Source organism: Rattus rattus, chromosome 17 (genome assembly GCF_011064425.1).
Source record: "Rattus rattus isolate New Zealand chromosome 17, Rrattus_CSIRO_v1, whole genome shotgun sequence".
NCBI classification, from domain to species: Eukaryota; Metazoa; Chordata; class Mammalia; order Rodentia; family Muridae; genus Rattus; species Rattus rattus.
Window position 1 is genome coordinate 36,702,672 of NC_046170.1, and position 12,575 is coordinate 36,715,246.

Consider the following 12,575-nt stretch of genomic DNA (forward strand, 5'->3'; position numbering starts at 1 on the left):
TCTTCCTCTCCCCCAACTCTCTCTCCCCTCTATTTACCCCCCCCTCTCTCTTCTCCCTCTCCCTAATCTCTCTGTCTCTCTCTGTCTCCTCCCCATGTGGTATGTGTATGTGTGTGTGTGTGTGTGTGTGTGTGTGTGTGTGTGTGTGTGTGCGTGTGTTGAGGACTATGACCTGGTATGCCCCTACTTGTTGTGTCTCTTCATCCATTTAACCGTTTTATATTCCCTACAATGGGACAAGTCATTGCATCCCCTGGGTTTGGGCAGATGCTGCTCTTGCATGGCTGCCCTTCTGGTACCATGACTGGGTCAGTGCTTTGGGGGTGACCATGACTTAGGAATCCCTCACCCTGTTATCCTCTCTCATTATAGAACACACTCTATCGCAGCTGATACAGACAATCCCTATTCTTACAGAAAATGAGTCTGGGAGCTGAGGGAAGAGCAGAGCCTCTAGCTGGTACCTGACTGTACACAGAAGCAGTACTCCACAGGGCCCGGAGCCGTAGGGGTGCTGCAGAAGATGGCGAAGCTCGTCAGTACAGAACCTTCCTCAGGGTCAATCATGCAGGCAGGCACCTCAGGTGGAGGTAGCATGCTGATCACGTGGGTGTCCTCCCCGTAGGCGTGGCCGGTCAGTGCTGGGAAATGAAAATTCACTGTGTTTAGAGGACCGCATGTCTAAAACTTTAACCCTTCTTCAGGACGGCCTGGGAGCTTCACGGTTTCTGGCCCTTTTCAGACCAGCAGCCTCTGACCTCTCTGGAGATTCTGGAGTAGGCCCCCAAATACTCCTATCTAACAATTATCCCCAGTGCAGGGCCCCAGGCTCACTGAGAAAGTGGGCAGATGTGGTGCTGGAGTTCTGCTATTTCCTAAGTGGCCTTGGTTTGACCTCTGTCATCTGTAAAGTGGAACCAACAGTAACTTCCTCATAGGCCAACATGAGCAGATCTCCCAGAGGTCAGATGGCTAAGACAGGGAGGAACCGAAATACAATGGAGCTGGAAGCAGGTGGATGCTACCCAGAAGCCATCTGTTCCCAGCATCACACCCTCAGCATTGTGAGCCCCTGTCTGTCCTTCAGCCATGTACCACTGAAAGGAAAATTATACAGATGTAAGGTTTAAAAATATGAAGTTAAAAGAAAATTCAGATTCAGGACTAAACACTGTGAAAAGCAAGTCCAGGCAGCCCCGCCCTGCTGCTAGGACTAACAGACCATAAAGATAAAGAAAAGGAATGCAGGAACCAGCCCGAGTTATCAGGACTGACCCAAACCATCTGGCAGGAGGGCACCTCCCCCAGCTTACTCAGAGTCACACCTTAACCAGATGTCCTTCAAACCCTGATATGCCCCTAGCTCCTAAAATCCTGTACGCTCCAGTCAATACGTACTCTCCTGCTGTGCTGTAATCTCACTGCCATGTTTAAATGAGCCAATCACCTATAGCCACGCCAGAAATTAGCCAATTGTGTGTAACCTCGCCAAACCCCCTAACCTCCCCTATATAAACCCCCGAGTTTGGAGGCTCGGGGTCGATTCCTCTGTCTCCTGTGTGAGATACGAGTTGACCCGGGATCCCTGAGTCGACCCGGGATCTCGTTAATAAAAGCTACCTCTTGCAGTTACATCAAGACGGCTACTCGTGATTCCTGGGGGCACCCCATCCCGCGATCGGAGCGAGAGACACGTCCCCCGTTTTGGGGTTCGCTCTTTCATTTGGGGGCTCGTCCGGGATCGGAGCGTGACTCCCCGGAACCCCGAATGCCCCTTGGAGGTACGTTAGTGTGAGTGCTAGAAAGCGGCCGCTGAGTGTGTGTGTATGCATGTGGATGTGAGTTGCGTGTTACGGATTTTGCATTTTTCGGTACCGGTACAGACGCCAGGGAGTAGAAGAGGTTTTCCTACTCCGGGGTAGAAGAGTATTCCTACCCGGTGTGGGGCGTCTGGGAGTAGAAGAGGTTTTCTACTCCGAAGCGGGTGGATGAGTATCCCCACCCAGTGTAAAGGCTAGCTTGAGAGTGCATGAGGGTGGAAGAGGTTTCCCCACCCAAGAGTGCACTCGGGTAGAAGAGTATTCCTACCCACTACAAACTAAGCGGAAGGGGGACGCCCCGACTCCGCAGGCTCTGGGACGTGTGAGAGACGTTCCGAGAGCCAGCCTTTGTCGGGTCCTGGCTCTGGGACGAGTGAGAGACGTTCCGAGAGCCAGCCTTTGTCGGGAGGACCCGGCAACTAGCAGTCAAAAAGATCTGACTGTGACTTGACTTTGGAGGTCGAGTTCGGCTGCCTATTTGAGTATAGGCACGGACAAATGTGCTTAGATGTGTTAGTGTCTGTTGTCTGTATTCTGTTTCTGTGTTTGGTATCCCAGAAGCGGTTAAGCTGCAGTTTGGGCCAGGTACTGAAGGTACCAGGCATCTGTGAAAATTGGTTATAGGATGCTTTGTCTTGGTCTTGTTTGTCTGGATTGTTTTCTGTGGTATTGTCCAGTGTCTTTTTGACTTTTGTTTCGTGTTTGAATTTGGACTGACGACCGTGTTTAAAATCTTGGACCGACGACTGTGTTTGAAATCATGAAACTGTTTGCTTTGTTCGTCAAAGAGTTTTACTTGGTCCTGTTGGTGCTTAAGTTAAAAGTTGAAAATAATTTGCTTGAGAGAAATTGTTTTCTGCCAGGAGTTTTATCTTTCTCTCTTGAGCCTCCTCCCCAAGGAGAGATGCCCCAGGTTGGGGGACAAAAAGAGCCCCTAAAATAGTTTCAAAGAATCTACAACAAGCTGTAAAGAATTTTGTTTTGTTTTGCCAGTCAAAATTTAGAATTCAGGCTTTGGCGGTGGCCAAGGTCAGGATTAATGTTTTCTTTTCCATGGGCCTTTAAACCCAGTGGGACAGTTTGGTAAAAGGGCTGCTACTGAGGTCCTGATCGCCCCAGGTGAATTGGTTACAATTCTTTTATCAGCTGCTTAGTATCTAGCAACCAGGTTCTAACCATCTCTCCATCCTTTTGTAATTATTAGTTGTTACTAGAAGCCTAGTGTCATTTGGAGCCTGGTTCTCTTGAGAGGCAAAGCGATGGAGCTGACACTGAAGAGAGATGCTCCTTGAGGGAAAATCTAAGTCTAGAGAGATAGTCGATAACAGATCGGCTGCCTCTCTGCTCACATTTCCGTTTCATAGACAAAGCTTGTGCTTATTTGTTGTACAATGGCCCTTTTGTTCCAAGAAAGGCCTTCTGGTTTAGCTGTGTGACTGTTTGCTGTTTGCTCTCTTCACAAGATTCTCTTGTTTTCTCACCATCCCATTTGAGATGTTTGTTAGTAACTGTTAGAAGTCTTCTTTACCACTGAGGAAAGACAGAATCCTACTGGAGGCCAGAAAGAATGTTCCAGACACGATGGAAGGCCTTCACTTCTGCCTGTTGACTTCAATACGCCTAAAGGTAGGGAGTGCCAGGTCTGCCGCCAGGCTCCAAGGGTGGGTCTCTGAGGGGCTGGAAAATGCCCCACCAATCTGGCTAAGATAAGGAAAGGATATGAAGAGAATGTTACAGAAATTTAAAGGGTTAAGTTAAGTTGCTGAGAGTTAGTATAAGTTAGAAAGAGAAAAGAAGGTAAAAAGAGCAGAAAACTAGGGAAGAAAAGAGACAAAAAGAAGAGGAAGTTAGAGAGCTAAAGAGAGATAAAAGACGAGAGAGGAACATATACTGGCCACAGTAGTTAGGGAACCTAGGAAGATAGTACCTGGCAACAGAAGAGAATTCCTGGCTAAAGATCAGTGTGCCTAATGCAAAGAAAAAAGGACACTGGGTCAGGGACTGCCCAAGAAAGAACAAGAGGGGCCACTGGAGAGCTTCTTGGTCCTAGAGTGCTGGCTATGTACAGAGATAGAAGGGAAGTGTGGATACAGGGACCCAATGCTCTGTGCTCCTATGCCCCCCAGTGGGCCAATATCCAAAGACCTTGAGTGCAAGGGGCTACTGGCAATGAACAATACTTATGGACTGCCCGAAGAACAGTGGACCTTGGCGTGGGCCGGGTAACCCACTAGTTCATAGTCATCCCTGACTGCCCCCATCCCTTGCTCATGAGAAAATTGCTCCCCAAAATGGCTTGCATGGGCTGAAATGGCTGGATGAGGCCATGTGTATGCATATCTACAGACTGTGTATGTGGAGCTTAAGACCTGTCTCAGTGCACCAGTACCTGATGCTGGGAGATGAATGGCCTAGCGCTGTTCTGCTTGGAACATATCACTCCTGCCAGCCGGGCACTAACAATTATCACCCAATCCAGGACTTAAACTGTGATAGAGTGGCTGAGAGTGTCCCAAAAGATGGGACCACTGGTCAGCTGCCATGGACTAGATTCTCCACCGGTTGGGGACAATCTGGTCACCTTGCTGCCCAATCCGGACCTGGAGCCACCACAGCACGAGTGTCAAGCACTGACAGAAGCCCATGGGTGGAGGAAAGACCTCTGCGACTGGCTGATTGACCCCTGCTGAAAGCTGAGGACCTTGTCCACAGACGGGAACAGTTCTCTTCATGAATGAAGGTCAGAGACAAGTGGGTGCTGCCATGGTGGACAACACGACGTCATCTGGGATGGCTGAACTTCTACCCTCCCAGCACATCAGCACTGCAGATGCCTTTACCATCTCTTGGATGCCCTGGTGAAGCCAACAACTGTGAGTACTATTCATTGCTCAGGATATCAGGAGGGAAGAGATTCAGTGGCATGGGGCAATAACGAAGCAGATCAAGTGGCTTGGGAAATGGCTATGCAGGAGCCTATCCTGGTTACAGGCCTGCAAGAGACAGCCACTGGGAACTGGGATTGGACTAAGGGATGGCCTCACTTAGAATGTACAACAGAAGAAAAGGCCCAAATTGCTTTAACGAAAAAAAAAAAGAAAAAAAAGACAATGACACACTTGAGGGGAAAGCTATACTCCCCAGAGAACAAAGAAAAGACTCACTTTGCCAAATACAGAAATGGACTCATTTAGGAGATAAGAAGTTTGTCCAAATAGTTAAGGTGTATGTAATAGACTTTAAGATTTTAGCCAGAGAGACAGTAGAAAGTATAAGGTATGTCAATAAGTGAATGCTTAGCAAGCAAACAGGGCAAAGAGACCTAGAGAGTTTAGTGAAAAGTCGAAGTGAACTTCACTGAGATAAAACCAGAAAAATATAATCACAAGTATCTCCTAGTGCTTGTAGATACATTTTCAGGAATAGATAGAAGCTTTCCTCACCAAATGAGAGACGGCCTCTGCAATCATCAAGAAGATACTGGAAGAAATCTTCCCCCGATTTGGAATGCTCAAGGTAATCTGGTCAGACAAAGGCCCTACTTTCGTTGCCAAGGTAAGCCAGGGTGTGGCCAAGTATTTAGAGGTCGATTGGAAATTACATTGTGTTTACAGACCTCAAAGTTCAGGACAGGTAGAGTAAATAAATAAAACTCTAAGAGAGACCCTGACCAAATTAAATTGACCATGGAGACTGGCACAGACTGGGTGGCACTCCTTCCCTCTTGCTCTCTTCAGAGCAAGAAATACCCCTTCCAGATTCAGCCTTACCCCTTTGAGATCTTATATGGGGCCTCAACTCCTCTGACTGTATTAGATGATGTTACTGAACCAACATGTCATAGTAATAATGATTTGTATGCCAGGCTAAAAGACCTACAGGTGATACAGAAAGAAATCTGCTCACAGCTGACAGCAGCCTATGCCCCGGAGACCCCAGAGACATCCCATCAGTTCCAGGTCGGAGATTGCAGCTACACTGAGCCCAGACATTCGAGCCTCGCTGGAAAGGACTGTACCTGGTGCTGCTGACCACCCTGACAGCCGTCAATTCTCAGCCCTCACCAGCCGTGTACTAGCTGTTAGGGCTGAGAGCTGGGACCTAGAGGGAAATTCAGTCATGTTTGTCCTGGGTTCTATCAAGATAGGTGTGGGGATAGGCTTGATTTCCATTACAAATGATGTAACATTGCATATGTTAGTACTCCTAACACTTCTTGGGACTGTGCCTCAGGTATCACAATCTGTATAAGTTTAGAAGTTCTAAAAGCTAGACATGACCTTGGTGTGTAGGTTTAGATAGTGTCCAGATTGGAATCCTGATGCTAAAGACTTAGTAAGACACAAAAAAAGGAGTTGAGAATTACTTAGGGCTAAGGCTATCTAGGTGCTGCAAGGGCAGCACAAGGACATCTGCTGTTGCAATGCAAGGCTTATAGAGAATTCAGAACTGCCATTCAGGAGTAATTAAAGACTCCATGAATAAACTTAGAAAGGTTAGACAAAAGGCAGACAGAGAAGCGCATCAGGGATGGTTCGAGAGCTGGTTTAGTAGATCTCCTTGGATGACTACTCTGGTATTTTCCCTTATGGGACCCTTCTTAGTTTTGCTTCTACTTCTGATTATAGGTCCATGTGTGTTAGAGAAACTAGTTAATAGGTTTGACTCCTACAAAAAGATAGAGACGCTCAACAAGGTTGGTTTGAGTCTTGGTTCACTCGGTCTCCCTGGATGACTACCCTACTCTCTGCTATATGGCTGGGCCATTACTAATAATTTTCTTGGTTTTAGTTTTTGGACCCTGCGTGACAAACAGGTTAATTGCTTTTGTTAAAAATTGAGTGGGTGCTGTGCGGTTGATGGTTCTGAGACAACAGTACCAGTCGGTTAGGACAACTGGTGAGACCAAATACGAGACTTGATGTCAAAATTCTAAGATTAGAATTACTTAGTAGAAGAAGAGGGGAATGAAAGGAAAATTATACAGATGTAAGGTTTAAAAATATGAAGTTAAAAGAAAATTCAGATTCAGGACTAAACACTGTGAAAAAGCAAGTCCAGGCAGCCCCCCTGCTGCTAGGACTAACAGACCATAAAGATAAAGAAAAGGAATGCAGGAACCAGCCCGAGTTATCAGGACTGACCCAAACCATCTGGCAGAAAGGCACCTCCCCCAGCTTACTCAGAGTCACACCTTAACCAGATGTCCTTCAAACCCTGATACGCCCCTAGCTCCTAAAATCCTGTACGCTCCAGTCAATACGTACTCTCCTGCTGTGCTGTAATCTCACTGCCATGTTTAAATGAGCCAATCACCTATAGCCGCGCCAGAAATTAGCCAATTGTGTGTAACCTCGCCAAACCCCCTAACCTCCCCTATATAAACCCCCGAGTTTGGAGGCTCGGGGTCGATTCCTCTGTCTCCTGTGTGAGATACGAGTCGACCCGGGATCCCTGAGTCGACCCGGGATCTCGTTAATAAAAGCTACCTCTTGCAGTTACATCAAGGCGGCTACTCGTGATTCCTGGGGCACCCCATCCCGCGATCGGGGAGAGACACGCCCCCTGTTTTGGGGTTCGCTCTTTCACCACCACTTGTGACACAGCCACGGAGTTCAAAAGAGCACTGGCCACGAGAGCTGAGCAAAGGAGAAACTTTTCCCTTTTTTAATGGTTTACTATTTTTTATGTGCATCGGTGCTTTGCCTGCATGTCTGTCTGTCTGTCTGTCTGTCTGTGAGAGAGAGAGAGCAACAGATTCTCTGGAGCTGGAGTTACAAACAGTGTGAGTAACCCTGGTCAGCCATGTGGGAGCTGGGACTTGAACCCAGGTCCTTGGGAAGAACAGCCACCCCTCCGTGTTGGCCTAACTCAGTTGAGAAAGTCTGGGGTAGAGCAGGTGTGTCCACCTTTGACAAGTGCCCGCCTTAGTTTGTCTGTCTGTGGGCACCCGTGGGATGTGTCAGGAAATACAGAACCTCAGGCACACACGCAGGTGCCACTAGCCTGCAGTCCTAGAACTTAGGTCATGATGAAGGGTCACAGGGGGTGTTCTTGAAAGCATAGCCTTTGTTCTGGGACTCTGTCTGAGCACTGAGTCACCCTGACTTATGGTGGCACACACAGGTTGTCTTAGGGTGACGGTTTGTACAACTAGCATCCTGCCAATCATCTTGCATGAGGACAGTTCCAGGACAGGCATTTATGTCACCCCAGAGCCACACGTGGGGAAACTGAGGCAACATGAAGTCAAATCCTTTGCCCAAAGTCTTCCAGGCAGAAGACTCCATGCCTTGCTCCACAATAGGCCAGAGTCTCTTATTTTAGTGTTTCAAGTTGGCCTTGGTCCTATAACAAGAGTTGGAGTGACAGCATCTCACCTGTGACCCAGATGTGAATAACAGGTCGGGAGTGACATCATCTCACCCTGTGACCCGGATGTGAATAACAGGTTGGAGTGGCGTCATCTCACCTGTGACCCGGATGTGAATAACAGGTCCCCAGGTCTGCAGGAAGCTGCTGTTCAGTAGCAGCACAGAGGAGTTGCTGTGAAGGAGGGTCAGTGATCGTGGCCAAAATCCTCTGAGTCTGCAGGCTGCTGGGAGGCTCGGCCTGCAAGGGAAGAGCACTCAGGCCCTTAGAGTTTATTAGGTAGGCGCCTGGACTTCCTCAGTCCTGTGGCTTCCAACCCCTGGGCCTGTCACATGTCTTTCCGATGAGCAAATGGTGGCCCTGCTGCTACCCATTAGGTCAGTAAACAGTCTCCAGTCTAGTCTCTTGCCTGAGGTCAGCTTCCCAGAAAAAGGAGCCCGAGGAGGCATAGGTGTAGACCACTTAACTGAGGGAGGAGCCCTAACGAGGGATGTGTGCAGGTCACTTTTGCAGGGTGAACTCGCTGGGGGAGTGAGCCAGGCAAGTAAACAGGGCAGAGAAGGGGTGAGAGCAAAGCACTTTTAAGAGGCATTCTTCTCAGTGTGGCCCCATGGCTGTGTGTGAGGCATGCTGCAGAAATAGCCTTCCTTTGGGTAAGGGTGCTGGGTTAGGAGATGTTTATAGACCATCATCCCCATGCCCAGCAGCTGGGAGATGTATGCATCCTGGCAGGGCCTTGGGCTGAGGGCAGCAGTCTCTCTCTCCTCATAGGCTTTGCTCCTGTGTGTCCATTCACCTGTTAGAAATTCCCTTGGGTACCTTTAAAGCACACCCCCTAATCTTCCTCATTGCCCCTGCACTGGCTCCAAATGGGCTTGGTCTACCCTGGCTCAGGACCTGGCATTCCTGGTCCTCTTGGAGGACACAGTTTCTTCTGAGCGGCTGTGACATCTCACCTTCTCTGGTGAGGTGTCATCTAAGTACCAGTTGAACATGGCCACTGGGGTTTCATCTCCCACAGTGACGGTGAGCAGAACATCTTGGTCGGCTTTCACTGGTCGGCAGTTCTTCTGACAGCTGGAAGGTACAGAGGATAAAGAGAGAAAGTTCCCTCAGGCGTCGGAATCACTCGCCTGGTCTTTGCCCAGTTCTCAAGTCTGTGGAGAAGGTGGGAACATTGCCTTTGTCCAAATCAAAGACGGAAAAAGCCCACCAATGCTCCAACCTAAGCCAGGGCAGAGCCTTGGTCTGCAGGCAGAAGAAGAGTCAGAACACGCACTCCACTTGCAGCGATGCTGGGGTGGGGTGGGGGTGCAGGACAGGTCCCTAGCTTCCAATCCTGACCCTGTCACTTAGGAAGATTTGCCTTGTATGAGCTGCTCAATTGGTTTCCTTAGCTGCAAAGGAAGTGGACAAAGTCAGATAACTTCTGAGATCCTCTATTGTGTTACTAAAAGCGACAGTGCCGCGGCTTCACAGCACACATATGGTGCATGGCCAGAGTAGCTCTGAGAGTGACGTCAGAGCCCCAAGAGCACTTGGGAGCACGCTAGCCTCAGAGGACGTGCATGATTGGTCCTAGGTGACACCACTCCTCAGTGGATGGACGGAACATGAACCATGAACCATGAGTCAGGGCCCAACCCCTGGGCCTTCTTTTGTGTTTTTGTTTTGGGGTATGTGTTTGTGTGTGTGTGTGTGTGTACAGACAGGTGTGTGTGCATGCATGCATGCATGCATGTGTGTACACAGGTGTCTATTTGTATGCATGTGTATGTGCATGTGTGTGCATGTGTGTACGCATGCACGTGTGTGTTTGTACAGGTGTGTGTGAGCATGTGTGCAGGTGCATACACAGATGTGTGCGTGTGTGTGTACACAGGTGTCTGTGTGCATGCCTCTGTGTGTGTGTGTGTGTATGTACAGGTAGGTGTGTGTGCATGCATGCATGTGTGTATGTATGTACACAGGTGTCTATTTGTATGCATGTGTGTGTGCATGTGTGTGCATGTGTGTGCATGTGTATGCATGCACGCATGTGTGTTTGTACAGGTGTGTGAGCAGGCATGCATGTGTGTATGTGTGTACACAGGTGTATGCATACACAGATGTGTGCATGTGTGTTTACACAGGTGTGTGTGTAAGGTTGATATGGAATATCTTCTCTCTTCATCTTATTGTTTGAGACAAGGTCTCTCAGTGAACCTGAAGATCATCTGTTCAGCTACAGCTCCCTATATAGTGACCTCCCTCACCCTCCCTGGAGCCCCTGACAGGTCACTTTGACATCTGGTGCATGTCTAATGCCTCCCTGAGTCCGCTTAGCCTTAACTTCATGAGTCCGTCAAACCCCCTAATTCTTTTATTAGTGTCTTCCCTAGTGCAAGCATGCTGGTGGGTTTCTACAGACCTTCCAGACCATTCTCCAGCTCTCCCAGCAGAGACAATGTCTCAGCTCCCATCCATGGAAAGCATTGGTAGGGGCCCAGGAAGTTTGAGGGGGAGATGGTGGGCTGAGGGGAGCACAAGGTTATTCATTTATTTCTTACCAGAGCGCTGGCATGGCAGTATCAGCATCCCCTCATCCCCTAGTCAAGGCCATGGCTTCTGTCTCTCTCCACAGAGGGGATTCCAGGCATCCCCTGTCTTACCTCTGCAGTCCTAGGAGCGATGGCTTGCCCCACCCTATAGCACTGTCACCTGGGTTAGTCCTGTTCACTATCACCTGAAAGAGGATGCTTATCCATCTGTAATAAGTTCCTGACTATCGTGGGCCATCTGCTTCCAGTGGGGACCCTGCTGACAGGCCCTGCTACCTCAAGTTTCTCCTTTGACTCCTATAAGATGCTAAGCCAATCCACTGAGAGCAGAAAGTTTTGAAGCAAGCTTGGAGCATGTCCCCTCCTGCTCAGGGACCTTGGGTAGCTCCTGGGTGGAAAACATTAATCTGGTAGGATCTGCAAGGCCCTGCCTCCCCAACCCCTCCCCCAACTCCTCCTCCAAGTCTCTGTTCCCTGGATGAAGTTGTCATAGACTTCTGCGGTCCCTTCATGCCATTTGTTGTGGATCCACAGGTTGCCACCCCTATGGGAGCACAAGTGAGATTGGTTGATCCACTCTACCGGTCTCACCTCCAAGTGGTGCCGGCCAATGACATGGCACCCACGTGCCTCACCTGATTTGAGGCCCAAGGTCCAGGGGAGCAGACACATAGATGCACCGTTCTGTCTCTCTCTCCAGTTCTTGGCCCCGTAGGATAGCCAAATGCAGGGTGACAGCAGAGTTGAGAGGTGGCAGACAGAAGGTACGGAGCACCAGCAACCTCTGGTCTGTGTGGAGCAGTTGCCTCTCCACACAGGTCTTCCACTGAGCCCAGCAATGTCCTGAGAGAGATGGGAAGACACTCGTGCACTGCATCCCTGAACCCAACACACCGTGGACTTTCTGGTTTAGCAAAGCTTCTGTTAATGATTTTGTCAAGACAAGATCTGGTGGCACAGCCTAGGCTAGCCTCAAACTCCAGGTCTTCCTGCTTCTGCCCCCTGACTGACAGGGTTACAGGGATAACCCACCATGCCCAACTTCCAGTTGTCCCATTTTATTTTGGTGTGTGTGTGTGTGTAAGTGTGTATATGTGTGTAAGTGAGTGTGTAAAGGAGTGTGTGAATAAGTGTGTGTGGTGAGTGTGTGTGTATGCGTATAAGTGAGTGTGTAAGTGTGTGAGTGTGTGTGTAAATGAGTGTGTGGTGAGTGTGTGTAAGTGAATACATATGTGTGTAAGTGAGTGTAAGTGAGTGTGTAAGTGAGCGTGTGTAAGTGTGTGTGAGTGTGTAAGTGAGTGTATGTGGTGATGAGTGTGTGTGTGTGTGTGTATGTGTGTGGTATTGTATGTTAGGAGGAAGGACACTCTCAGAGGAGGCCTATCTGGTCACAGATCTTATCTGGATTTGCCAGTGGATGATGTCAATGAACAAAGCAACCAAGCTTTTAGGTTTTGTTACTGCTGTTAACTCTCCCCATGCCCGGTCACACGCATTCAGGAACACAATCGCTCCTTGTTTTTGCCTCCATTCCCATCTCTGAGGTTCACACTCTGGCACACATGGGCGGGCAGCGTCAGGCTAGATTTGTGTCCGGTGGAGAGAGAACAGACAATCCTGACGATGCTCTCTCATCAATGATGCGGGCGGGCAGGAAAGTCACACCACTTACCACAGGACCAGTGGAAGTCCAAGCCTGGGTCATCATCCGGCCAGCCCAGTGTGACTTCTGTGAAAGGGTCCACGTACAGTTCAGGCTCAGTGAACACCTTCATGTCCCGCTTGTGTCCCTGCAGAGAAAGGGACCCCCCCAGTGATAGAACACTCCATAACTCAGCTTCAC

General features: G+C 49.1%; 1 protein-coding gene across 1 annotated transcript in view; it reads right to left on the reverse strand.

Moving 5' to 3' along the window:
• The window catches only part of Pkd1l2 (polycystin 1 like 2), a 93,240-nt gene that overhangs the window by 58,977 nt on the left and 21,688 nt on the right, over nucleotides 1-12,575 (reverse strand). Inside the window, exons 11-16 of the mRNA XM_032887540.1 lie at nucleotides 12,405-12,522; nucleotides 11,368-11,575; nucleotides 9,149-9,269; nucleotides 8,510-8,517; nucleotides 8,293-8,426; nucleotides 465-641 (exon numbers count right to left, since the gene is read on the reverse strand). Of these exons, the coding sequence (XP_032743431.1) occupies nucleotides 465-641; nucleotides 8,293-8,426; nucleotides 8,510-8,517; nucleotides 9,149-9,269; nucleotides 11,368-11,575; nucleotides 12,405-12,522 (766 nt within the window). The remainder of the gene's footprint in view (nucleotides 1-464; nucleotides 642-8,292; nucleotides 8,427-8,509; nucleotides 8,518-9,148; nucleotides 9,270-11,367; nucleotides 11,576-12,404; nucleotides 12,523-12,575) is intronic.